The following is a 26,461-nucleotide window of genomic DNA, read 5'->3' as shown; positions in this document are numbered from 1 at the left end:
AGCCCCGCGTTGGGCTCTTTGCTCAATGGGGAGCGTGCTTCCTCTTCTCTCTCTCTCTGCCTGCCTCTCTGCCTACTTGTGATCTCTGTTTGTTAAATAAATAAATAAAATCTTTAAAGAAAAAAAAGAATTCAAGGTCACTTCTTCACTTCAGGTGCTTAATGGCATTGGTCTGTTGATATATGAGGCCGTGAGCATGGTTTCCTATAGTTTCTCTGACTGTTGTTATATCTCTCTTTTATGTCAGCTACATAAAATGTGGTCCAGCGCTCCATCTTGAGACTCTTAACACATGTCCCTTTCTAGAGCCTGGCCTAAAGGACTACCCAGACCAATAAATGGAGCATGCCAGGCTGGGAATAACATATCAGGATTCATATCATAACATATCAGGATCCAGGAAGATCACATGGATGGTCTAGATCATGCAAGCTGCTGTTCACTGTGTCACAATGCAACCTCCTACGGTCTAGGCTAGGGGCTTCATCACATACTCATACCAACCTGTGATGACTCTTTCTACCTCTGGGGAAAGTGGGTACCACCGAAAAGAAGAGAAGGGCAAAGAGCAGCCAAGGATAAATCACAGGGGCCAGAACTTCGGGGAGCCCTGGAGTTATTCGGATCCAACTCTCCCATGGTACATTGGAAAATTAAGGCTGGAGAGGAGCGATAACACAGAGTTATTTTGTTTTGTTTCATACACACACAAACACACACACACACACACACACACACACCTGGTTTACCTCTCTAAGAATTTGTGTTTGAGGTAGTTCTCACAACTGCTGAGTAACAGAACTCAGGTCTTCTTGTTTATAAGCCAGTTTTTGTCTTTGTCGTACACAACCATGTTGCTACCGTACCGAGTCCTCGACTATTCTCAGACACATCAGAACATTGTCCGGGGGGTGCCTGGGTGGCTCAGTGGGTTAAAGCCTCTGCCTTCGGCTCAGGTCATGATCCCGGGGTCCTGGGATCGAGCCCCGCATCGGGCTCTCTGCTCAGCAGGGAGCCTGCTTCCCCAACCCTCTCTCTCTGTCTGCCTCTCTGCCTACTTGTGATCTCTGTCAAATAAATAAATAAAATCTTTAAAAGAAAAAAAAAAGAAGAACATTGTCCGGGTTGGGATCCCTAGATGTTATGAAAAGATGATTAGTGGGATGCTGTCCTTCTCTGTCGGTTTTAATGGAGGCCTCAACAGCTGTCAAGGTTGGTGCTTTCGTTTTTAAGAGGTGAGAAGGTGTGTCATGGCTTTTACAGAAGTCCGGTTCTAAAATGTGTCATGGTAATGTTTTGCAGGGAGTCCCCAAGTCATCCTTCCTGACTGAGGAGAAGAGAGCCAGGCTAAAGACCAACCCCGTGAAGGTGCACTTTGCGGAGGAAGTGCTTGTCAGTGGACACAGCCAGGTGCGTCTCTAGTCAGGGCCTTGAAATCACTCTCCATGAAGCTGGTGAGCCACCTCTTGGCACCAACCTCTTTGAGACTCTGTACTCTTGCAGCACAGAGGAGATACCGAGGGAGTGTGGTAGGTTTGCTAGAGGCTCTGAGCGCCCTCGGTAAGGTGCCTGCAGACTGTGGACAGGGAGAGCCAGGGAGAGAAGCATGGGGTGTGGCTGTCTGTTATTCTGGGACTCCATTCTCTTGCCCATGAAATGCCAACAAGTTCTAAATGCTAATTTCTCATTTTGAAACTTCAAACCTGGTGTTCCCACTGTATCGATAGTAGTGGTGGGAGTGGTGCAGACTGGCTTTTTTCTCCAGATGAACCCAGTATGTGTTGAACTTCTGTTATATAACTTGAACTTTTTGGGCATATAATCCTTAGCCATCACGATACCCAGCAAGGGAGGTATTTGAATACACGAGGAAGCAGAGGTTTAAGAGAATTAACCTCTGAGATCATAAACAAGAGAATCTGTAAGCCAAGTCTGTGTGACTTCAGTTCTTTTATTTTTCACTGGAATACACTGTCTAGTCCTTTTTGATATGGAGACATCCAAGATTGGGGGTTCAGAGGACAAATTTGTAAAGGGAAAGTATTGGCAGGAGTTTGATATTTTTAATGTGGACTCTTGGATTAAAGACTCACTTATTCATAGTTTATACATTTTCTTCCCAATGGTCTGAAGCTATTGCCATTCAGAACTGAGCAATCGATGCTAGACTTTGAAATTTTCAAGTCAGAGCTTGTCCTTATCTGGTCTTCTCTCTGTAGGCACCAGCAGATGGGGCATTGTGGCCATTTTAACAAAGGGCCCAGAGTCGTTATTTTCTACCTCGCCTGCTACTTGACAGACCTGACCTTCATTAGACCTGAGAGTGGAAGGTGGATTTGTTCATGAAGGGGCCAGTGGGAGGCCTAATATGTTAGAAAAGATCAAGAAGACCCTGTCACCCAGCCATGTTTGTTTCTGTGTGTCCATGTTTGTGGAAATGTGTTGAATCTCTATAGCAAATTAAATTTAGATACCATGTGTGTTTTTCGGAGTAATACACAGTGACGAGAAATGGGGGCTAGAACCAAATCACAGGACAGGTAGAGAATAAGAGTTCTGCAAACATGAGCCCCATCACTAGGATCCTCTCTTAAAATGGCTGCCATCCCCCACTCACTGGTATTGTGAGAAGACCAGGTGAGGACAGGCTTTGACCTGAACTGGCTACAAAATCTGTTTCAGAGTTTTTGTAGGGGTGAGAGTTTAGAGAAGGAGGCTTCTAAAAAGGTATCTCTGGGGAGACTTGCAGGTCAGAACACCAAGTCTCTGTATCAGCCACATAAGGCAGAGACAACAAAACCAGTGAGAGTTCATCCCTGTGATGTACCTATTAAAAAGTGATAAAATTGAGGCACCTCGGTGGCTCAGTCGGTTAAGTGTCCAACTCTTGGTTTCAGCTCAGGTCATGATCTCAGGGCCGTGGGATCAGTCCGCCTTAGGTTCTGTCCGCAGTCAGCGGGGAGCCTGTTGGAGATTGTCTCTCTCCCTCTGCCCTGCCCACATGTACTCTCTTTCTCTCTCTGAAATAAATAAATAAATCTTTAAAAAAAAATAAATAAAAGAAGATAAAATCTGTTGCTAACCTTTTCCCCTGAAAGCAGGATAAGGCCCCAGAAGAATTTAAAATAATAAGCTAACATTTGCAAAATGCTCAACTTTGCTAACAGTTAAAGAAATGCGAAGGGAGACATGAAAGGTGCCGCTTTACACTTAGTAGATGAGCACAAATAAAGAAAACAAATGGAAGGCCTGATGCTGACCAAGTAGCCACAGTCATGTACTAGTTGGCGGCTTTGTCAGTTGGTTTCATATCGGAGGGAAAAGGCAAACATAATGAATGCCATAAAAATGTGGCCCAAGGATCACATTCCTATTAATTTAGTCTATAAAATAATGTAAATGCAAAAATCCCTGTGCTCAAAGATATCTATGGTACTTCTATTTAGAAAAGAAAAAAATTTTTTTGAAAAGAATGCTCGAGGTCTAGGGCCAAAGAAGGCTTAAATCCATTCTGATATTTCAAACCGATAGAACATTAGAAGTCCATTAAAATCACAAACATGAAACCCCCAGGAAAAAGTGGAAGAAATACGTATCGAGTAAAAAATGAAGATAGAAATCATGTGTGCTCTATTATGGCCACTCTCTAAAAACGATTTACAGGTACAGATAAAAATTGGAAGAAGCCATAGAGAAAAGTAAATAGTGGTAGTTATGTGATGCTGCTGTGGTTGTATTTTTTTTGGAAGTCCCAAATCGTGAAGTCCCATGGAAGAAGTTTTGCCCTTGGGAAATCCAAAGATGAAGGTCATTCTAAACACTGGAAAGCAGATAAGCGAGAGGAGAACCGAGAGCAAGCAGTTTGCGGTCCCCCATCCCGGACATACTGCAATCCGAACATACCCCCCTTTCTGCCATAAAGCTACTGTGGTTTTTCTTAAGTTATAGAGTGAAGAGTGTGAATCTTACCAAAAGGATATGAGTCCCCTCGTAGTTAGAAGATACAAAATTCTCATCTGAGGCAGATTGTCATATTTTTTACAAAAATATGATAGGCTTCTCTACCCAGGTGGGCTTTATACCCAAAGTCTTTGCAGAGATTAAAACTGAAATTAGGGGCGCCTGGGTGGCTCAGTGGGTTAAGCCGCTGCCTTCGGCTCAGGTCATGATCTCAGGGTCCTGGGATCGAGGCCCGCATCGGGCTCTCTGCTCAGCAGGAAGCCTGCTTCTCTCTCTCTGCCTGCCTCTCCATCTACTTGTGATTTCTCTCTGTCAAATAAATAAATAAAATCTTAAAAAAAAAAATTTAAAAAAAATAATAAAACTGAAATTAGTTTTAGCTCAAATCTTGGGACTCTAGAATGGCTTTCTCACTGATTCTGGAGGACACCAACCCCCAGGGTCCTCTTGATTTGCAGCTAAACACGAAGGGGTCACTTTTATGAGGCCCAGCCTTGGGAGGATTCTCTAATCCCAAAGGGAGCATTCTCTTGCCTTGCCCAGGAATTCTGGCTGGCCTGGGGTTACCTATCACAGATCAGTCCTGTGCCCACTTTCCAAAAAAACCCCCCAAGAGTGGCAGAATCCCTTAGGAGAATCCACAAGTCTGGGGCGATGGTGGGACACATGGAGGTGGGAGTGGTCCCCTGCTCTTTGGTGATGCTTCACTACAGGGGTACAGCAGGAAAATGGGGATGGCTGTGAAGGAGCTTCCCACCCCGCTCAGCCCCCTGCCCAGCCCCACCAGGAAAGGTGCTCTGGGGAGAGCATGCATGCTTGTCATCTGACTTACTAAATTGTATCCCATGAGGGTAGACACCAAAGGAATTGAAGTGGCTGCCTATGGTTGTGAGACCTCATATGGGTTCATGCGGTGCCATCGGCATGCTTGTGACGGGGCTCACATCTCATGTCTGACACTTGGATATCCCTGGAACGTAGCATTCTTGCCTCTGTGTGGTAGGGTCCATTGGAGAAGTCTCCAGATGGCAAGAATCAAGACACGACATGGTTAGGAGGTTAGGGAGGATCCTGCTCCCCACCTTGGATGGGGCCAGGGGAGTGGAGGACTTGGCACACCCCAGGAAAGGAAGGGCCAGTTTCAACCCTCCTCTTGTGTTTTCCAGGGTAATTCTCTGCTGTGCATGCCCAACGTGCTTAAGCTGTACTTGGAGAATGGACAGACTAAAGCTTTCAAGTTTGAAGCAAACACAACGGTGAAGGTATTAAGAGTGAACTGGAGTCTCTTTTCCAGGGAGAATTTGGCTCCCAAGACCCCCAGGCACCTTGCCCTGCAGCTGCCTTGGTGTTCCTACAACCATTAAGGTCTGGGTACCTGTAATAAGCCAAGCACTGTGTTATCTCATGAGTCGTACAACTCCCCAGCAAGATGTGTTTTTATCGCCATCTTCCAGGGGCGGAAATCAGGGCTCAGAGGGATGAAGTAGGCAAGGCCTGTGACAATTTGTAAGCCTTCATTCTGCCTTAACCACTGGGCTCATTGCCTCTTGTATGTGACTCCACCCACTACCGAAAAGACTAGTACAGCTAAACACTCAAGCAACACGTCCGAGCAGGCCTGAACACCTGCATATTCTGTTCTGGGTTGAAGACTCTTCAGCTTATGTGTAACAGGCTCCTACATGTGAGGGAGATGGTCCGGGCTGAGGGTACAGACTAGGTGAAACGTGGTCTTGTCTTCCAGAAGCTTGCCGTCTAGTTGAGGGAGGTTGCACACTCAAGGAGCTCCTGAGAGTCCAGGGCAGGATGAAATAAGGGCTGTGAAGTAGTAATCTGTCTAGGAGGACTGGAGCCCAGGCCATTTTCTCATAGGAGGAGCAGGAGATGGTGAAGGCTTGCTGGCGAGGGTGCTGAGTGACAGAAGACAGAGTTTGGATTTTATTCACAGAGAGTCAGGAGTTGCACAACAACTTCTGAACAAGTTAGAAGGTGTTAGAGTGAGGCTCCGGTGAAGAGGCAGATAAAGGGGGTTCAGCTGGGCCAGTGCAGCTGTAAGTAATGGACAGTAGTTGAGACACACACAGACACACATTCTCACACACACGTATCCCATATGCACACATACATGCACACAGCCAGTGTCCCTCTCTGTCACTTTCCTTTGGCGATTCCCAGAGCTGCTCCAAATACCCCATCCCGTTCTTGGCTCACTGTGACTTAGGAGAAGCCAGAGAAAGCCTCTGTGAACTCCGGAAGCCTTTGTTCAGAGAAGAAAGAGGAGGGAGGAATGGATTTACTAAGTGTTTACTGCAGGCCTGCTGTCCTGGGCTCTTCCTTGTGGACTATCTAATCTAATGCCCCCAGTAACCTTTTGAAGAGACAAGTGTTAGCTACCATTCTGTAGATGAGAACACAGGCCCAAGAGACCCTTCACATTGTCAAGGTCAGCTAGCTCATAACTGGCTTCAAATTTGGTCTGTTTCTGAACCCTGCACTGGAGCTTGCCAAACTACCATTCTGCACCAAAATTTTGCAAATGAATTAGACAAGGTTTCTACCTCTGCCATCTTTGATCCAAGTGCGTTGGAATGGAAGGCATTACTTATCGAAAGTGAGTCCCACTTTGGTGGCCAAGAAGACTTTGAGAGGGTTTACAATAAAAGCACACACCACAGGGGAATTAGATCCCAGGTGATAGAGTTGGGGAAATGAGCAAGGTTTTAGCTGGTATAATACTGGTTAATTGTACTTATCTGTAGTAACCAAATTTTTATAAATCTTTTAGTTCCTTATGACAGAGAGGGGTGAGGGAGGATATAAACAAATCCTGTGGGTCAAAAAAGGAAAAATCACTGTCTGTTCATGATCGACTTCTCTTCCCTGCCTCCCCTCCATGGGAAGCAAAGTTCTAACAGAGAAAACCCCCTTTGTCTAAGTCAAGAAAAATAATATGCCATTCCACCTAACGAACAGTTCTGTTCAGCTGCAAAGCTGACCGTTGCAAAGCTGTCAGGGACACAGCAATATATTATCCAGGGTCATTCCCAAAGGGAGCCCAGAGACTCGGGCTGGGTTGGGGGGAAGGCAGGGGACCTGGGGATAGGTCATAGAGCACTGAGAAATGTGCAGTGTGCTCAGAGTCATGAATGTGGGACATGAAATTGGTGTGCTGAGGCCTCAGGGCAGAGAGACCTGCCAGTTTGAGACTAAGGAGAAGCCTCCAGGGAGGCCATCTTGGAAAGATGCACAGACTGTTGACAGGAATAGGCATGGCATGGTGTGTGAATACAGCACTGCAGGCATGAGGAATGGCACCAACAGAGACCCAAAGACGGGAACATTTGACAGGAGTAGAGGCCTTGTCCTCTCTGGAAAACAGCATGGAGGTTCCTCAAAAAGTTGAAAATAGAGCTACCCTATAACCCAGCAATTGCACTACTGGTAATTTACCCCAAAGATACAAAGGTAGTGATCTGATGGGTACGTGTACCCCAGTGTTTAGAGCAGCAATGTCCACAATAGCCAAACTATAGAAAGAGCCCAGATGTCCATTGACAGATGAATGGATAAAAAAATATATATATATCTTCTTTATATATGATATATATATATTATAAACATATAACATGTTATATGTATATATGTATTCATATATTTATAATACACAAGTGTGCACGCTCAGTGGAATACTACTCAGCCATCAAAAGGTGAATACTTGGGGTGCCTGGGTGGCTCAGTGGGTTAAAGCCTCTGCCTTCGGCTCAAGTCGTGATCCCAGGGTCCTGGGATCGAGCCCCGCATCGGGCTCTCTGCTCAGTAGGGAGCCTGCTTCCTCCTCTCTCTCTGCCTGCCTCTCTGCCTACTTGTGATCTCTGTCTGTCAATTCAATAAATAAAATATTTTTTTAAAAAGGTGAATACTTAACATTTACATTGATGTGGATGGACCTAGAGGGTTTTATGCCAAGTGAAATAAGTCAATCAGAGAAAGACAATTATCATATAATCTCACTTTTATGTGGAATTCAAGAAACAAAACAGAGGATATTCTAGGAATAGAAGAAAAAAATTAAGATGAAATCAGAGAGAGAGACAAACCATAAGAGACCCTTAATCATAGAAGACAGACTGAAGGTTGCTGGAGGGAATGGGGGGGTGAAGGGATGGGGTCACTGGGTGATGGACATCAAGGAGGGCATGTGATATAATGAGCACTGGGTATTATATAAGACTGATGAGTCACAGACCTGAACCTCTGAAACTAGTAATACATTATACGTTAATTAATTGAATTTAAACTTTAAAAAAGGTAAGGGTGCCTGGGTGGCTCAGTTGTTTGAGCGACTGCCTTGGGCTCAGGTCGTGATCCCAGACTTCCTGGATCGAGTCCCGCATCGGGCTCCCAACATCTTGGGGAGTCTGCTTCTCCCTCTGACCTTCTCCTCTCTCATGCTCTCTCTCACTGATTCTCTCTCAAGTGAATGAATAAAATCTTAAAAAAAAAAAAGTAATTTAAAAAAGGGAAAAAAAGAGTAGAGGGCTTGTGAGCACAGTGCATTGGAAGAGGCAGGAGCAGATCAAATGGGAGAAGTTAATTGGCACCTGGTATCAGAGAACTTTGGGTATTAAGCTGAGGAGTTTGGATTTGGGTTAGCAGACCATGGGGATCCCCTGCAATGTACTAATTGCAAGGGAGTGCAATTAGTACATAGGCAGTCCTAGGCTTAGCAGCTTCCTGTAGATCAGGAGTCAGCACTCTTTTTCTGTAAAGGGTCCGATAGTAAATATTTCAGGTTTTACAGGTCATAGGGTCTCTGTCACAATTACTCAACTCTGCCACTGTAGCAAATGGACATGCTGTGTTCCCATATGACTTTAATTACAGAAGCAAGCAGTGGGCTGGATCTGACCTGTGGGCTGTGGTGTTCTAACCTCTGCCCTAGATGCAAGGTGGAAGTCAGATGGGTGGCAGTGGTCATTAGGATACCACCCTGCAAAGTGGAGAATTGGGTGAGCTCACGCCACAGTAGACATGGGAGCATGGCGAGTGGGACAGTCAGGAGATGGGTCTCCATCAAGGCCAGTGCAAAGCAGGCATTCAATAATGTTGAGTTACGGAAGCAGAGAGATTCTTCAGGACGTAGTCACTGGTGAGTTATGGAGGGTAACAGAACAAGTGGAAAGAGAGGGTTTTGAGAAGCAGGTCACACCTGAAAGTTTGTCATTTACAAAGCTGTGCTTCTGGCAGGACATCTCTGGTGAGTCTGTGATGATTATTTATTTGAGTGAAAATTTCCTGAAGGCCATCAAATGCCGGGCTCTAGAGCACAAGACAGACAAGATTCATGGTCTCTTCCACGGACCCTGAAGAGAGGCATAAGCCCCCAGGGGGTTGCTTCACCCTTCTAATAACGCAAAACAGGATGGCTTTTCTGGTGGTGCAGGAGCCCCGAGGCGAGGAGAGCCATGGGTGGAGGGCCACAAAGGGCGATGAGAAGTCCCACATGTTGCCTATGAAGTTTCGGCTGCCTGCGTTGGCAGTGGACCTGTCAGCACAGGCTTTTTTCTCCCTGGCGGCACTGAGGAGCAGAGAGGAGGTGAAGGAGGTCCTCCCTGTTCTGTGCCTGAGCTTGAGGGCCAGCGTGGCCCTCAGGTGACCCTTGTCCTCTCTGTGCCTGGCAGGACATCATCCTCACCGTGAAGGAGAAGCTCTCCATCCGCAGCATGGAGTACTTTGCCCTGGCCCTGGAGGAGCAGTACAACATCTCACGGCTGCACCTGCTGCACGAGGAGGAACTCATCCAGCAGGTACACCTGTTTCTCGTGCAGAGATCTGGGCCAGGCCAGAACCCTCAGGGATAGGGCTCAGCACATGCACAGGGTTGATGCACTTTCTCGTGCCCTCACTCAGCCTGGGGATGACAGGGCGAGAATCAGGACTGATTTTCATCTGAGGTATAGGGGGTCCCCTTTTGCAGATGTGGAGACAGTGACTTAGAAAGAGCAGGCGACTTACTGAGGTAACGAAGCCAGTGGCTCCCCATCTTTCTCTTCCAGCTCTGATGATCTTTGAGAAGTCAGGGAACCATCCGTTGCTGGGTCTGAGCCCTTTTTGGAGACTCACCCCCTGAGCAGGACCCTAACGGACAGACAGGGCACAGTCTGTCTGTAGCACTCAGTCTTTCAAACATTCAGTGATTTGTGGTATCAGCTTTTTAACCCTTCTATTCCATTAGCATTAAAAAAAGAAAGTAAAAAAAAAATAAAGAAAGAAAGAAAGTCAAATGAAATCCCCAAGACAGTTGAAGTAGAGGAAAAAAAAAAAAAAGGTGAGGTGCATAATATAATACCAATGTATACTAGACTATTATTTGTGGAAAAGAAAACGGTACATGCATGTAGAAGCCTATAAACACAGAGACTGAAAGGGCAGCTAAGAAACTGCAAGCAGATTTCTTTTGGAAAGAGGAGCAGTTTGATGGGGTCAGTGGGAAACTTTACCCTTTTGAGCCTTTTACATTTTATACCCATGGGAAAGTCAGCAGCAAAATTCTGCAGCTGTCTTTGGAGGCACTGAGATTGAAATCTCTGGGGACTTTCATTATTTTTTTTTTTTTAAGTTGCTTTGTGGAGTAGCTGTGAGAACAAAGGCGGTTAGAAGATTAACTGTATGGCCCTTACCTTGCAGGTGGTGGAAAGGGAGGAGTCACATGACTATCGCTGCCTCTTCAGGGTGTGTTTTGTTCCCAAGGACCCCCTGGACCTCTTGAAGGAAGACCCTGTGGCCTTTGAATACCTCTATCTGCAGGTGACTGGACCAGCCCTTCCTAAAATAACAGTCGTTGTTCTCAAAGCTGGCACACTGGGTTATTTTGAACATGAGCTTAAGGCAGTGAAGCAATTCCCTGGTAGGGATTATCTGAAGGAGAAGAAGCCCCATCATCCCTCACAAATTTCTCTTTCCCTCACTGAGTTGCTATGTTAGGAGACTTGCTCTGTATTAATGAAATTTAGGCTCAGTCCTCATTGTGGAGGATACATTTTCTACTACTATTTAGAATTATGGTTTTTATGGCTACAAGGGGACTTAGTGCTTCAAAGTCTTATTTTAGGAATGATGAAACTGAGTCTTGGGAAGGTCACATGATCTGCCTGGGTCATGCGTTTGGTGGCGGAGCCAAAAATTGGTTCCTTGGCCCCCAGCTTGCTGTTCCCCGACTTTGTCTGCTTGGGTGAGATTTATCATGTCGTTTTCATCCTGATGAAGAAGAATCATTTAGGAGGCATTACCGTTTTACAGATGAGGTAACTTACACTAGGTAAATTACCTTGCCCAAAACTTACAGATACGGGGGCAGCAAATAGCATCACTGCGTTATAGTTGTATACTTATACTGCTGTGTCCTGGTGCCTGCCTTCATATGTTACCTAATTTAAAACTCACAGAGACTGCGGAAGGTCGATTTGAGTATCCTCGTTTAGCAATGGGAAGACACCGATGTTCAGAGTCTTAGTAAGTTAGCCAAGGTCACACAGCCAGGTCTCAAAGCCTTTCCCTGGAAACAACTAGGAACACAAACCATCTGTTGTTGTATCCCAATTCCTCTGATGTCATCTCTTCTAGAGCTGCAGCGATGTGCTCCAGGAGCGCTTTGCTGTAGAAATGAAATGTAGCTCTGCACTCCGCCTCGCAGCCCTGCACATCCAGGAGCGGATCTACGCATGCGCTCAGCCACAGAAGATCTCTTTGAAGTACATAGAGTGAGTGGCAGGGGACTTCTAGGTCCCATCAACAGCAGCTGTGTTGCATTTATAACTTGGCTGGCCCCCTGCCAGGATGGCCAGATTCCACAGAAAGCTGATACTCACCTACCTACCCATCTGTCCATTGCCTTTCCATCCATTTCCCTCCCCACTGTCTCTGACCCAACCCAGCTTCCCCCTGGTGTCAGAATCTGGCTGCTCCCTCTGGGGCAGAAGGCAACGGCAGATGGAATGACACAGGATCCCTTTGTAAATTCCCACTTCCTGAGAGAATGTCTTGGGAAATCAGTCGACAGTGTCAGTGTAAAGCTCTTCTGAGGGCAGAAATGCTTTGGAAATTAATTTTGTGTGAGCCTCTTGTGTTGCGTTATATTCCTATTAGGGCAGTTTCAAGTCCTGGGATTCCAACACCTCCTGAGTCTTAGCCTAAATGTTCATTTTGCTCCGGGCATCATCACACAGGTTTGTTAACCCACTCACCCAATCTCAGCTCTGTCCTGTCTGGACATCAAAATCAATGGGGAATCGTATTTTAAGAATGAAACGGATCCTTGACCCTGTTCCTGAAATACTGGATCATATCTGTAGGGAGTGGGACCTGAGAATCTATACTTTTAACCAGTTTTTTGGGAATTTTGAGGCTGTTAGCCTGGTCCCATTCTGAAGCATGACCTCAAGGATTCACAGGTGCTCTGTGTTGCCCTGTGAGAGTGCATGATACATGTGTGATCATTATTTCTCACACATATTGTAGGAAAAAAAAGACTGAGATCTGTTCTGACTAACAGAATATCCTACCACACTGGGGCACATGGGTAGCTTAGTTGGATAAGCATCTGCCTTCAGCTCAGCTCATGATCCTGGGGTCCTGGGATCGAGTCCCGCATCAGGCTCCTTGCTCAGCCAGGGAGCCTTTTTCTCCCTCACCCTCTGCCCCTCCTGCTGTGCTCACTCACTCACTTGCTCTTGCTTTCTTTTAAATAAATAAATAAAATCTTAAAAAAAAACTATCGTACCACACCAAAAGTAATCAGCTCCCAGAAAGATAGGTGGGGTTTAATTCCTGAATAGCTGTGGTTTTTGTGGAGAGAGAGTATGTGTATTAAATATATATAAATACAAATATATGACATTTATAAATTTTATGTATATTTATACAAATATGTATATTCATAGTCTCTATCTTCTGTTGAGAAAGCTCATGATTGCAGTATTCTGGGAACATTCAGTTCCTGAATCAAATGTAATTATGCTTTTCCTTAGAGCCAAGTATACTGTAAAAATGGTGTTTCCAATATCTCATGGCAGGAAGGACTGGGGAATAGAGAACTTTATATCTCCAACTCTACTCCGAAACATGAAAGGCAAGGACATCAAGAAAGCCATTAGCTTCCACATGAAGAGGAACCAGAATTTGCTGGAACCCCGACAGAAGGTAATATCGTGGCCTCTGTCGACACCAACCCTACCCTCACCCCCAGCTGTCTGTTGTGAAACCTCAGGGAATGCATTTTCAGTTTGTGTGGATTTTAGGCAAGCGAATAACTCTAACTTAAGTCTTTTTCCCCTATTTAAGCAACTTATTTCTGCTGCCCAGCTACGTTTAAATTATCTACAGATCCTTGGGGAACTCAAGACATATGGTGGAAAAATCTTTAATGCTACTCTAATGGTACGTATTCTAGAAATGTGGACCCCCTACTCTCATGAGAGACCGTAGAGGTCCTCTGAAGATCAGTGTATCTTTTAGCCTAAAATTCCTAAGCACTGTGTTATGTACTAGAGTTTGGGAAGCGAAATACTATGCCATCAGGGAGTGTTGATCGTGCTTGGTGCCAGCCCTGTGACAGATGCTGGGGGAGGCAGAACTCAATACGACATGATTTCCACCCTCAAACAATGAAACAAAGTACCCAGGCCAAGCAAGGCCATGAGAAAGGCACAGGACAGGTGCCGTGGAGTTTGAAGACAAAGGACAACCCTGCCAGCTTCGGGTTGAGTATGGTGGGGAGAAAGGATTAGGGAAAAGCAGGAATGTTGGCTTTGGGCAGATTTCAGTCTGGTGGAAAGGCATTCTGAGGGAAGGGAAATGTATGCAGTTTACTCTGGAGCTTTGGGTATGTGAAGGTGGAGAGGAAGAATGGGAAATTGTGAAAGAAAGACGAGAATGTTAGATGGACTGGCGGGCTGGGGTCCTGATTGTTCAGAAGGGAAGAATGGAGGGTAGGTCTGAGAAGGGAAAAGAGAAGAAAAAGAGTCCTCCCCTCGGTGCTCCTGCCTCCCCTTGGCTTGCTTTTTGGAGCCCAGGTCTAGAGTTCTGTGCTTTCCAGTAGTCAGTGACTGGCGGGCTGTGGCTTACCGGGACTCTCCCCCAAGGCATGATCCAGACTGCCCCATAACCCTCCAGCACAAAGCCAGACAAGTTGCCCATTGAAGGTTTTTTTAATATGTTAACAAAACTTTTTTCAGGGTGTATTTGGTATGCTTCTCTGTCATTTACAGTGGTGGGTCAGTTTAATCTGATTGCTGACCTACCACTGTAGACAGAAAAAGAGAATCAATGTTTGGAGAGAAAGGAAAAGCATCAGATGGGGGAAGGGAAAAATAGTCGAGTCTTTGTACAAGTAGGTGATGAAAAGGGGGATAAGAGACTAGATCACAGAAGGCAAGGCTTGAAGGTACAAGAAAAACTTCCATTTCTCCCAGGGGCTAATCCTGTCCTCTTCCAGCTGTCAAGTTCCTGTCCCCAGCCCCCTTGACTTTTCCTATCGAGGGTGAGAATGGTAGTAGGAGATATCAGCCACACTGAACTGGCTCAGGGTGCTTGCTGGGCACCAGGGGCTACCAGCATACCTAAATACCGACTCTGTTGTCAGGGAACTTAACATGAACGTGACATTCAGATACGAATAATTACAGTGAGAAGTGGCAGCTCAGTGCTGTCAGACCAGTACAGAGGCTGTGGTGTGGGAACAACACAGAGGAAAGGGGCTCTTCTGGCTTAAGGAGACAGATCAAGTGGGTGTTTCTCAGAGGCAGTAGATTTTGATGGAGTAGCATCCATTTGATGGAGTAGTTTTTGTTTTTGTTTTTAATATTTCTTATATATTTAACTGAGAGAGAGAGAGAGCAAGAAGAAGCGGGGGAGAGGGAGAAGCAGACTCCCCACCAAGCAGGGAACCCCAAGTGGGACGTGATCCAAGGACCCTGGGATCATGACCTGAGCTGAAGGGAGACGACTGAACCACCCAGGCCCTTGATAGAAGCTTATAAAGAGGAATCAGGATTTCAGTAGGGCACAGCATAAACGTGGGCACATAGGTGTGAAAGCACAGGTTATGTTTATGAAACAGGTAACAGTCCCGTGGTTGGGCTTTCTGCTGTGAAGCATCTCGTAGGAGATACACTTACACTTAATTTAGCTCTAGATGGGGCCCAGATTGGGCCGTTGCTTAGTTTGGTAGTCTAGGGAAGAGGTGGTGAGGGAGGATCCAAAATCAGAATCATGGAGTTTTGCAGAGAGAGGTATCCTGTCTTGCATGTGCCATGTATTTTCACTCACTCGCGAATGCAAACTAATTCCTCTTCCACCTGGATGCAGTTACAGGACAGGGAATCGTACATTGCCCTTCTAGTTGGAGCCAAATACGGGATTAGCCAAATTATCAGCAGCAAACTCAACATCATGTCCACGTTGGCAGAGTTTGCAAACATCAGCCGTGTAGAGCTGACGGAAGAGTCCGAGAAAGTGAGCATGGTCAAAGTCTATCTTCAGGATGTCAAGGTAACGCATGGGGAAGAGATTTTGAATCCAACTTCTGGAATTTGGGGCTCAATTATCCTAGGGTTGTTTATGAGAATATGGATATTAACAAAATCTAATATCCAACATTTGCTGAAGAGGATGAATCATCCGTCCTGTATCATCAAAAGGAAAGTAATGAACAGGGCGCATTTTCCTGGGAAGGTCCTTTAAGGTTTTTTTGGTTTTTGATTTGGTTTGGTTTGGTTTTGGTGTAAACTGAACTTGGAATATATACTTTCCTGATGGGCTTAGAAACTTAGATGGGCGCAGCAGATGATTTTATCACATGCATGGGATCAGAATGGCCGTCCAAGAGTTTTGAGTGGCAGCAGTGAAAATGGGCAAATGACGGGTCCTACATTTGTCCCTCCTTTGCTTTAATTCTGACGCGCTCAAGGCTTTGTTATTGTGTTATTATTTTTTTAATCACCCTCTTCTTCCTTCTCCATTTGCTTTCCCTTTCTTTTTCCAGGTCAGGTCTTGAAGGGACTTGACTGCATGAATGAACATGGTGGGGTGGGCGGTTGGGATGGGGAGGCTGGACTCGCGGGCAAAGAGGCAGGAGACATTGTGGAGATTCAAAGGGAGGAATCCACTGTGTGTCTGTGAGTGTGTGAGTACGTGCACGTGTGGTGGTGTGTATGTGTGCACGTATGCATGTATGCTTATTTCGAGCCTTGCCAGTGAGAATAGGAGATCCCAGGAGGCCTGCCTGTGGGCCATGGCTGGACTGACTTGGACTCTCTCATTGGCCCCATGTGGCCTTGTTATCAGTCTTTGGACTTTAAGTCCAAGTCCCTTCGCCCTTTACATAAAAGCTCTCATTACCTTCAAAGGTTCTGACATTGCTACTGGAATCCAACAGTGCAAAAGACCTGGCCTGCCTCATTGCTGGGTACTACAGGCTGTTTGTCGACCCAGACACCCCCATTTTCCTCTGGCCGGGAAACAAGCAACAGGTGCACCGAGTATCTGCCGAAGAAGGTGAGGTGCTGAGTTTTGCTCGTAAGGACAGGCCCTTTTCACAGCCTAAAGGGAGGGAGTGAATTGAGTTGAGCTGAGACTTCCACCCAAGTGGATGAAAGCTTTTTTTCCCATTTATTTCCTGGTAAACAGTTGATCTTTCTAAAATCCTAAATAGAGAGGCTTTCTTTGTAGGTGAGAGTCCCCTAAAGCCACAAAATGCTGTTGAATGTCTCTGATTCCCTGTGGTATCTCCTAAAAACACACACAAAAAAGATATCATTCATTTATTCAGAAAGTACAGATGACTTAGCTTTTTATTCCACATCTAGATGTTCGGTTGCATTCTCTTGAATTATAATAGAAATTCTCAACTTTGCATGTTTAGAAGAAGGGGGTATCGGAGATAGAAGGAAATCGAAATCATATATAAGGAATGAAGTAGTGGAGGACAGATGAAATGAACAGTCTCGCAGGCCAGCTCCCAGTTTCTCGCAGGCTTTGCTTCAGCAGTGTTGGTGCAGCATTTTCCCACAGCTTTGCTGATAAATGTTGAAACACTCCCACTACAGCTAATTTCAGGCTACCAGCGTGATGTCACTGAATGTGGAGATGGGAAGAGATGCCCAGTCGTACAACATTATCTAGCGTTTCCTCCATTTGGATCAAATAGGCATAAAAAATCTTAAGAGATTAGATGATAGTAAGATAAAATAAAATAATGAGGAAGTGATGAGTTTGGGGTAGTTGTTTCGGTTTTAACATGGTTTGTGAACAGGGGATGGTATCTTAGAGTCTAATCAAACAATGCCGAGTGGGAACAGTTGGGAAGGTCTGGTGGTGGGAGGGACTCCTCCTGCTGGGGCAGGTGGCAGTGGGAGGGAAGGCACTCTAGGGGCGGGATGTTTGAAGTAGATCTTGAAAGACTGATGGAGTTAACTGGCAAAGGAGAGAGATCATTTGAAGCAGAGGAGACAACATGGGGGCATGACACCAAGGGCAAGGTCATGATCTATGAGAAGCTCTCTCTTGTGGGTAGAGTGTGTGAAGCCTACAGGGGGTGACCAGGCTGCTGAAGAGGGCTGGGGCTGCACCATGAGGGGGTGACTAGGCTGCTAAGAAGGGGTTAGGGATTACACTGTGAGGGGATAACCAAGAAGGGTGGGGCCACACTATGTGAGGCCTTGGAGAGTTTAGGCTCTTCCCTATAGGTAGGGGAAGCCATCACAGGGTTTAAGTAGAGTATGATGTGATCAGAGAGATGTTTTAGAAATATCACACTGCAGGCTATGGCAGAAGGGAAACTGGAGACCTGGTTGAGGGCCTTCAACCTTCCTGCCATGAATCCTTCCTGAGGACCAGCAGCTAGATGAGTTTTGACTGTCCTAAAAGCCCTGTAGCACCAGTGGGTCCCCAAGGCCAGGCTTCAAAATGGTGCCAACCTAGTGGCCTCAGAATCCCACATAAAGTTGCTAAGAATACAGATTCTCAGCCCACATTCCCTAGATAGTTGACTTAGTACGTCAGGGTTAGGGCTGAGGATATGTTTGATTTTTTTAAAAAATATGATGCCGCATCTGGGGACAGGACAGAGCTGGGGAGGGACCTAGCAGACCTGGGTGACACTGTCCCTAGCAGAGTGAAATCCAGCCACATAACCTCCAGGTTTCCATGAACACACAGCTGTCCTTGGAGGCAGTCCTGTCTCCATTGTGCAGCTCAGGTCGATGTGTGGGGAGAACATGGGCTCCAGGAATCCCGTGGGCCCTGAGTCAACCGGTACAGCGTGATCGGGGCTGGCCACCCTGGCGAATGGGAGGGCAGGCAGAATGAGGCGCGGGAGGGCATACGCCTCCGCCAGTCCCTGAACGCTGTCGCATAACCCCCGGGGTCCCTTGTGTTCCAGGCTATGAGTCCAGGGCATGCAGCGACTCTGAGGAGTCCTCTGAAGTGGACTGCGCGCCCGAGCCCCTCTGCGATGGACACCTGCCGAAGCTGGACCCCGGCAGACCGCGTGTCAAAGAGGAGCTGCCTCCTGGCGACAGTCCCACGCCCGAGGTGGCCAGGAGGGGCCCGAGCATCTCCGGGGCCAGCATGACAGACAGCGCCGAGTCCGAGGCATCCGACTCGGCCAACACGGAGAGCCGAGGCTGCAGGACCAGTGGTTCCAGTGAGTCCATGGAGGCCCTGGAGGAGGATGACCTGGACGCTTGCTCTTCCAGCAGGTCTGGCTTCTTCCGCTCTAGCGCACCGGGCTTCCCAGAGACTCCTGGTTCCAACAGCCAAGATGAGAGAAGCAGGATTGAAACCAGGGGCTTCCTCTGTCTCCTGGACCTGGCCCAGAGAGCCAGTCCTCTGTGCCCAAAGACAGAGTTTCCTGAGAGTCCCGCTCCTGACACTTTGAGCTGGGGACCAGAACTGAGTGCAGCCAGGCTGGACCCCAGGCTCTACGAGGGCAGCCGGCCCGACTACTACAGCCTGTGCTCCAGTGTCTCCCTGGCCAGCCACCTCAGCGACAGCTCAGAGAGCACAGCTTCCCGCCAGGGTGGGGGCCTGCCAGCCTGGGCTCAGCAGGGCTGGACTGAGGCCCAGCCCTGCTCGGCTCTGGAAGCCCTGGCCCCACACCTGCCGCTGGCCTTGGAGGATGGCAGCTCGGATGAGGAATACTATGACGCCGCGGACAAGCTCACACCCCCAGACGCCCTCGCAGGTGAGCCCTCCCGAGCAGGTCTCCAGACTGGGGCAGGCAGCTCCTGAACACCCAGCGGGAGTGGGGACCCAGCTGGAAGGGAAAACACGAGTAAAGCAGAGTCCTTGTCCTTGTTTGAGAAGGCCCAAGGCTGTTTGGGGGCAGGGGGCAAATTATAAGTGTCATAACTTCAAGTCAGTGCTACAAGGGAGGTTCAGAGAAGTGTAGGCGAGCAGAGATGGGAGGCAGTAATCAACTATGGGAATCTAGGAGGGCTTCCCAGAAGAGGTGGCAAATGGACTGGGCCTTGTGAGATGGACAGAATTTACACAGAAAAAGGTCTGACAGAGCGCTCAGCAGAGGGAAGTGGCTTCGTCATTGAGAATGATGCTACATTAAATGAGGCTTTGAAGCAAGAAGAACCCGATAGGCCACTGGAGGCCCCTTAAGAGACTCAGACATAAGAAAAGGCAGGAGATCTGTTGGTCCTGTTTCTTTCTGGTTCCTTATCCTTTCCTCCACAAAGAGTGTGTGGTGTCTTTCCACATAGAGTGACTTCCCGAGTTGACTTGAGATCCTCAAAGGACTATCTCTCTCTCTCTCTCTCCCTGCTGAAGGAAAAAAATTGGAAAATAACACACAGACATTGATGATGACCCAGAAGGAGCTGGAGAAGTCCTTCCCTGTTGTTCCCTCCCCTCCAGAGGTTTCCTGTTGTTGGTGGGAGAGAGGCCATCCTGAGTAGCTCCCTGAGGCCCCTTGAGGTCCTCTGTGACATGGCCTCTTTCTCTCTCTCTCTCTCCTTCCTCCTGAGCCCTCTTTCAGCACACAGACCTCCTTGCTGTTCTTGAAGAGTGACATGCTCTTTCCTACTTCTGGCCTTTGCCATGCTGCCGTTTCCGCCCGAAACACGCCTCACCCAGATCTTTCACTGCTAATGCCCAGTCCTCTATCAGGCCCCACCTGGAAATTCACTTCCTCTGAAACATGACCGAGACTGCCAAGACTAGGACTATGTTTTCATAGCCTCCTGGGCACTTCCTGCCTAGCCCTTAGCACTGTCTATAATTGTCTATTTATTTGTGTGATTTTTATGTTGATGTTTCTCTTCCTTGCTAAAAAAAACAATTCCTTAGAGTACAGAAACTGTATGTTTCACGCTCAGCCCTATGTGCCCAACACATATTGTCTGGCAGTTTTGCTCAATGAATGAATAAACACTCCGCCATCTACCCTGAGTTCATTAATTGACCGGACCCTTAGAGAAGGAGACACTGATGAACAGGTTTCCACTGTTCTCCGAAGAACCCAGCCAACTGCCATCCACGCCCTCAGCTTTGCCTTGCTGGGCTGGCCATTGTGCAGGGGTCAAGATAGGGGCACAACAGAGACCATCAGTCAAGATTTTCCTTATAGGAATCCAGCTGCACATAATGTCCATACTGGACACTCCCCTTTCTCACAAGCAGTCAGTGAGGGGCTGGGGGTAGAGCCCAGAATTGGAACCTTTGAGCCTGAGTTTTGGTCTGGCCTCTGACTCACCATGGGAGCCTTTCCCTTTTTCAGCCTCAGAAACACCCTTGGTGAGTGGCTGTAGGTGGCCTAGGGTAGCAGTTCCAAAACATGGGTGGGCATCAAAATCACCCAAGGGATTAGGTTTAACTGCTACACCTTTCTGGTGGTAGCCCCCCAAGATTCTGACTGAGGAGGTGCAAGGAGCAGCCTAGGAGTTGATAAGTTTTTTTTTTTTAAGATTTTATTTATCTATTTGACAGAGAAAAAGATATCACAAGTAGGCAGAGCAGCAGACGGTGCAGGGGTTGGGGGGAAGTAGGCTCCTCACTGAGCAGAGAGCCTGATGTGGGGCTCGATCCCAGGACCCTGAGATCATGACCTGCGCCGAAGGCAGAGACTTAACCCACTGAGCCACCCAGGCACCCCTTGATAAGGTTTTTAATGAGGTGCAGCCAGATTGGAAACTACTGATCGAAGAACCCTCAGATCCTCAAGGGCTGGGATATGATCCTGATTCCCTCTGGCTGATTCCCTGGACTTCTTCACAAAGGGCTTCTCAATTCAGAAAGGTCCATCCTGGTATTCACAAAAACCCTCACACCTGTGAAGTTGTGATTTTTTTAAAAGATTTTATTTATTTGAGAGAGAGAGAAAGAGCCTGTAAGTGGGGGGAATAGCAGAAAGAGATGGACAAGATGACTCTGTGCTGAGTGCGGAGCCCAACACAGGGCTCGATCCCACAACCCTGAGATCACGGCCCAAGCTGAAACCAAGAGTCAGATGCCTAACTGAGCCACGGCCCAAGCTGAAACCAAGAGTCAGATGCCTAACTGAGCCACCCGGGTGGCTGGAACTGTGATGCTCTTTGTGAAGAGAAAGCTCCCTCAGAATCCTCACACATAGTAGCCATGAGAGTAGGGGTGGTGGCAGCTTGTGTCACTGACCTGCTGTTAGACACAGACCTTGTTCTGGGAGCTTGATGTGCACTGTTTCGCTGAACCTGTGTGGGAGTGCAGTGCTGCCTGTTACCACAGGCACTGACTGACTTGGGTCCATGTAAGCACAAAGAAAGAGTGTTAGATGTCAGAGAGCTTATAGAATTGCTAGCGAAGACGAAGAGCTGGCAGTTACCACGCCCAGAGACTGTGTGACAGGATTCCTCATTGTTATCAGGAGGCTGCGGCTGCAAAGGATAGGCTCTGTTTATGTTTATTATTATTATTATTATTATTTTATTTTTTAAATGTTTATTGACTTATTCTGCAGAGAGAGAGAGGGAGAGAGAGAGAGGGTGAGAGCCTGATGTGGGGCTCAATCTCATGATCTCAAGGTCACGACTTGAGCCAAAACTACGAGTCGGACACTTAACCGACTGTGCCACACAGGTGCCCCTTATTATTATTATTATTTTAAATCTATGTGTTCAAGTGCAAGAATCTAGGAAATTTGTGGCTGACTTTCTAGGTTCTAAATCTGGCTACTTGGCTGATTGTGGATAGGGAGCTGTCATGAAGGGTTTCAACAGACTGTAACCACTAGGGAGATTTCATTCATCTCATTTTCATTTTGGTAATGATTTTTATTTCATTTGCTACTGTGACCAAAAGACAATAAAACGGGTCATGGGCAACCAAGAATCAAAAAATGTCTCCCACAATTATTATCCCCATTTATTAGATGAGTACACTGAGGAAGTCAAGATTTAGCATGCCTAAGGTGACCCAGCCCAGCCAGGATTTGAACCCAGGCAACCCTGAGTCCTAAGCCCAAGTTCTCTAAGTCTCTTTGTTTTTCTTTGTTTCATGTACTCTTTCCTTTCTTGATTCTTAGGGCCCAGAGCTGTTCCTGCTGCAGAACCCAGTGCCACAAGCTTAAAGAATAAAGTTAGCACTTACGCCCCTGAGGACAGCCTGAATCCTGGGCCAGATGGAAGAGAACCTTGCAGAAGGGGAGGGGCGAAGAAGTATGCCAAGACACTGAGGAAAAGAAGGTCTTTCCTGCAGACGGACTACACCTGTCAGGTCTCATTTCCCCTGGTGCCCTCGGCCTCCCTGGAGAGCGTGGATGACGTGTGCTACTACAACAGGGAGCCCTATCTGGCCCTCAGTGCCCCATCCCCAACTGTGTCCTCTCTACAGGACATGCAAGGTGAGCCTGGCCTCCTAGAGACAAAGGCTCTGGGGCTGCTGGGCCCCTTGAGGAAGACCAAGAGCAAAAACCCAGCCTCCCGGGTCATGGAGATGGAGCCCGAGACCATGGAAACCAAGTCAGTCATCGACTCCCGAGTATCTTCTATTTCTGCCATTCGCCTCCGGATTGACCCCAACCATAAAGAGAGTTCTGGGGATGCCCCCACAACTGCCACTGTTGCCAATTCCCCAGCAAATACCCTTCCCTGTTCTAACCCAGGCTCATCTGGTGCAGATAATGCTCAGGCAGAGCCTTCCCAAACCTTGTGTCCATTGCAACAGTCAGATGGGAATGCCCCCAAAGAACTCACCCTGGAGCTTGGGAACGGCACCTCCTCCCTCTCCAGTGCTGACCCAGACACAGATAGAGGCTGCCTGCCCATTAGCTCAGGACCACGTGATGCCTCTCAAGCAGATACTCTAGAGCTGGGGGGAGTCCGGTTGGAAACAGGACTGGGTTCTCTGTTTACAAATCCTACACAAGAAACTGCCCCCAAATGCACAGAGCCTCCGTTGTCTCCTCCAGTCACGCCTGGAAGTGAAGGTACAATAAATTCAGGAGAGAAGACGGCTTCTTTCCCTATGGAGGAGGAACAACCAGAACAGCTACCCCTGGGACATGATGGAGAAGTTACAAACAAAAATGGCACCAGCTTATTTCATGATGGGTCTGGGCAAGATTCCGGTGATGCCAAGGGTGACCTGTCGAATGCTGTGCCACAGACTACTGGTGTCAGTGCCCCAGCTAGTAGAATAGTAGCATCCCTCTCCTGGAAGTCTCTTATAACAGAAACTGAGCAGATCCTGCCACATTCCCCCACAGATCCTAAAGGACAAAGCAGAGAAACTCTAAGCCAAGCCTGCCAGGCTCAAGACCAAAAGCTATTGGAAGAGCTGGATTTAGACCCTGACTTCTTGCTTGGGGACCAGACCATTCCATCAGTCTTTCCTCTGGAGGGGGTCAAGACCAAGCCACTTAACCATGTGATAGGGGAAGATACAACCCCTAGGGACCCTGCACAGCAGATCTCTTTTAATCCAGGCCCTTCTCTGCCAAAGGCACTAACATGTCCCCAAAAGGAGCCCCACTTAGAAGGTTCAAACCATTGTTCCCTGTCAGAAAACAAAAGCAAAATCCCTAGCGTCAGCCTTCCCACTGAGAAGTCTTTCCTGTGTTTTGCCCCAGAAAGCCATCCTAAAGTTCCTGCCCGCCTCAGGATGGCCACGTCTTTGGGGTTTGTGGGTGCAAATGAAACAGTGGCCCCCAGGATTGGGATGGAGCAGTGCAGCTGCCAGTTCTCGTATGCTACGTGCTTCCGGGGCCTGCAGCCAGATGCAGAGGAAGAAGACAGGGACTTGGAAGTGCACCCCACAGCCCCCCTCACCTCACCGCCCTCTGCAGGCAGCCAGCTGGCCTTGCCCTGGAGGCCTGCCAGGGCCCACAGCTGCAGCGCTGAGCCCCTGTCGAGGAGGAGCCACATCTGGCCAGAGTACTGCTCCAGGGCTCTGAGACAGCTGAAAGCTGTCCCTGCCAGCAGCCCAGAGGGCTTCATGCAACTCACAGAGAGCTTACTGGAATTACAAGATATTCTAGAAGCTTCCTGGGGGAATGGGAACAGACATCCCCCCGAGAAGTGCAGCTGGCACTTTTTAGAAAGCCGGAGCCGCCTCTGCATGGGTTCCCAGAAGCTCCTGTCGAGCTGTCAACATGTGATCCGAATGGACCAGTCCCCCGAAGAGATGCAGGGCGCTGTGCGGGACACCTTCCAGCACCTGGTCCAGCTGGCCAGCCTGTGCTTCCAGTTCACAGACTGCAGCCGCTGCTCCAGCCGCCACCGAGAGGCGGCAGGGAACCTGAGGGATGTGGTGTACACGTACCATCAGTTCGTGGAGGCGGCTAAGCTGACCTGCGAGAGAGGCTACCACGACCTGAGTGTGAAACTCTTGGCCCGTCAGTGCACGGCCCTCACGGCTGCCGTGTTCTGTTTGACCCAGAAGTTCCGGGCATCTGCTGCCCTATGAGCGGGCTGCTGGCCCAGGCCTCCGCCCTACCCTGGACACTTTCCTGAGAAGCCCCTCCATTCCTCCTCCCAGCCCTCCAAAATGTTTACTAGAGTATTTGAATAAACTGCTGCTTCATTCCTGGCCTGGATCATGCAGAGTGATAACAAGTTTGGGTCAAATCATTCACTTGTATTCATTCAACCAACATTCATTGGAGACCTCCTCTGGGTCAGGCCATGTGTAGGCACTTAGGGTATAAAGATGAATAAGACAAATCCCTGCCCCTGGTCAGGATGCTCACAGACCCTCAGGGGGAATACAGATAAGGAGACTGGCCTCAGGAAATTGTACCCTACTAGGAGTTCACCCTGGGGGTATAGTTGCAAGAGGAACTCACAAATTCTCCCAAGGGATGAGGGAGGAAGGTTGGGGGGGTAGTCACTGAAAAATGGTCTTGACTGCTCAGATCACATTGATTTGACAATAACCTTCACAAATAGGAGTGAATACATGTATTTGATGGATTCTACCTTCATAAGGTTTGGTTTGTAGCACGGACCTGCGCCCCCACAGGCCCGGTATTCTTGGCCGCCTCGCTAGGACAGGCACAGGTTGCCACTAGGTGGCAGTAAGTCCCTTAGTTGCCTGGTGACCCCCACCCACCAGTGTGTGCTCTGGGCTTTCTCAGAAATTAACCACAAAGTTGAATACCGCAAGCTTTTTCTGTTGTAAACATCTAAAATGGCAAACATGAAAACCCTGAGTTAGATTGGCCTTTTTTAAAGAGTAATATTCAAGCAAAAGAAATATAGTTAGTACCTTTCTCACTGATCCCATTTGAGCCAGTTAATCCCACTTAATCTTAGTGGAACATTGGACAAGCTACTTAACCCTGCTGTGCTTTGGTTTTCTCTTTACGTATTAAGAACTCCTGCTTTGCAGCGTAGAAATCTAGCAATCTAGTGAATACTCGGTAGAAGTCAGTAATAACCCCCAGACTCCATGGATGCCTCTCCTAGGGTGAAACCATTTCCTACATTTCATTTTCAGACTCCAGGAAAACTGATCTCAAGATACCCATAGGATGTCTTTTTCCTTTGGCTTCTCTGTCCAGGCCAAAGCTGGCTTAGATGTTCACCTGTGGCTACTAGAGCCCATTCAGGGGGTCCTTTTGTCCCTCTGGTACTCCTGATCAGTTGTGGGTCTGCACAGGGGTCCCCCTAATTCCTCTCCTTTACCCAGAAGCATCAGGGGGGCAGAATGAGAGTGTTAGGTACCTAAGATCTTGGCAATCAGAGGAAAGCAATTTTGGGGAGAAGAGAAGATATTCTCTTCCTCCTTGTTACCAGTTACTTGTTAACTAATCAGTTAACCAGTTTGAATAACATTTAAATAAGGCTCTCAAACATAGATTTGAAGGACTTTTGTGGCCATGAAAAGTAGGAACCATAGGTCACCGAAATAATAAACATTATATGATGTTAAATAGGACTTGAACATTCTTACCAGCAGAAAGCTCTGTGAAAAGCTGCATAATCTATAGGTTTGCAAGTTAAAGGAAGGAGCTCAGGAC

General features: G+C 47.6%; 1 protein-coding gene across 3 annotated transcripts in view; it reads left to right on the top strand.

The window, feature by feature from the left end:
• The window catches only part of FRMPD1 (FERM and PDZ domain containing 1), a 143,120-nt gene extending 118,086 nt beyond the window's left edge, over positions 1–25,034 (top strand). For all 3 annotated transcript variants that reach the window (XM_044265323.1, XM_044265325.1, XM_044265324.1), the window contains exons 6-16: positions 1,303–1,410; positions 5,127–5,222; positions 9,642–9,767; positions 10,648–10,767; positions 11,584–11,720; positions 13,032–13,158; positions 13,300–13,395; positions 15,325–15,507; positions 16,365–16,512; positions 18,398–19,201; positions 22,526–25,034. In XM_044265323.1, the coding sequence (XP_044121258.1) occupies positions 1,303–1,410; positions 5,127–5,222; positions 9,642–9,767; positions 10,648–10,767; positions 11,584–11,720; positions 13,032–13,158; positions 13,300–13,395; positions 15,325–15,507; positions 16,365–16,512; positions 18,398–19,201; positions 22,526–24,906 (4,326 nt within the window). In that variant the 3' untranslated portion in view covers positions 24,907–25,034. The remainder of the gene's footprint in view (positions 1–1,302; positions 1,411–5,126; positions 5,223–9,641; positions 9,768–10,647; positions 10,768–11,583; positions 11,721–13,031; positions 13,159–13,299; positions 13,396–15,324; positions 15,508–16,364; positions 16,513–18,397; positions 19,202–22,525) is intronic.
• The last annotated feature ends 1,427 nt before the right edge of the window (positions 25,035–26,461 follow it).

The sequence above is a fragment of the Neovison vison genome, chromosome 9 (assembly GCF_020171115.1).
Source record: "Neovison vison isolate M4711 chromosome 9, ASM_NN_V1, whole genome shotgun sequence".
In the NCBI taxonomy this organism is placed as follows: Eukaryota; Metazoa; Chordata; class Mammalia; order Carnivora; family Mustelidae; genus Neogale; species Neogale vison.
The sequence above is the reverse complement of the archived record's forward strand: the minus strand, read 5'-3'. Positions and strand labels throughout refer to the sequence as shown.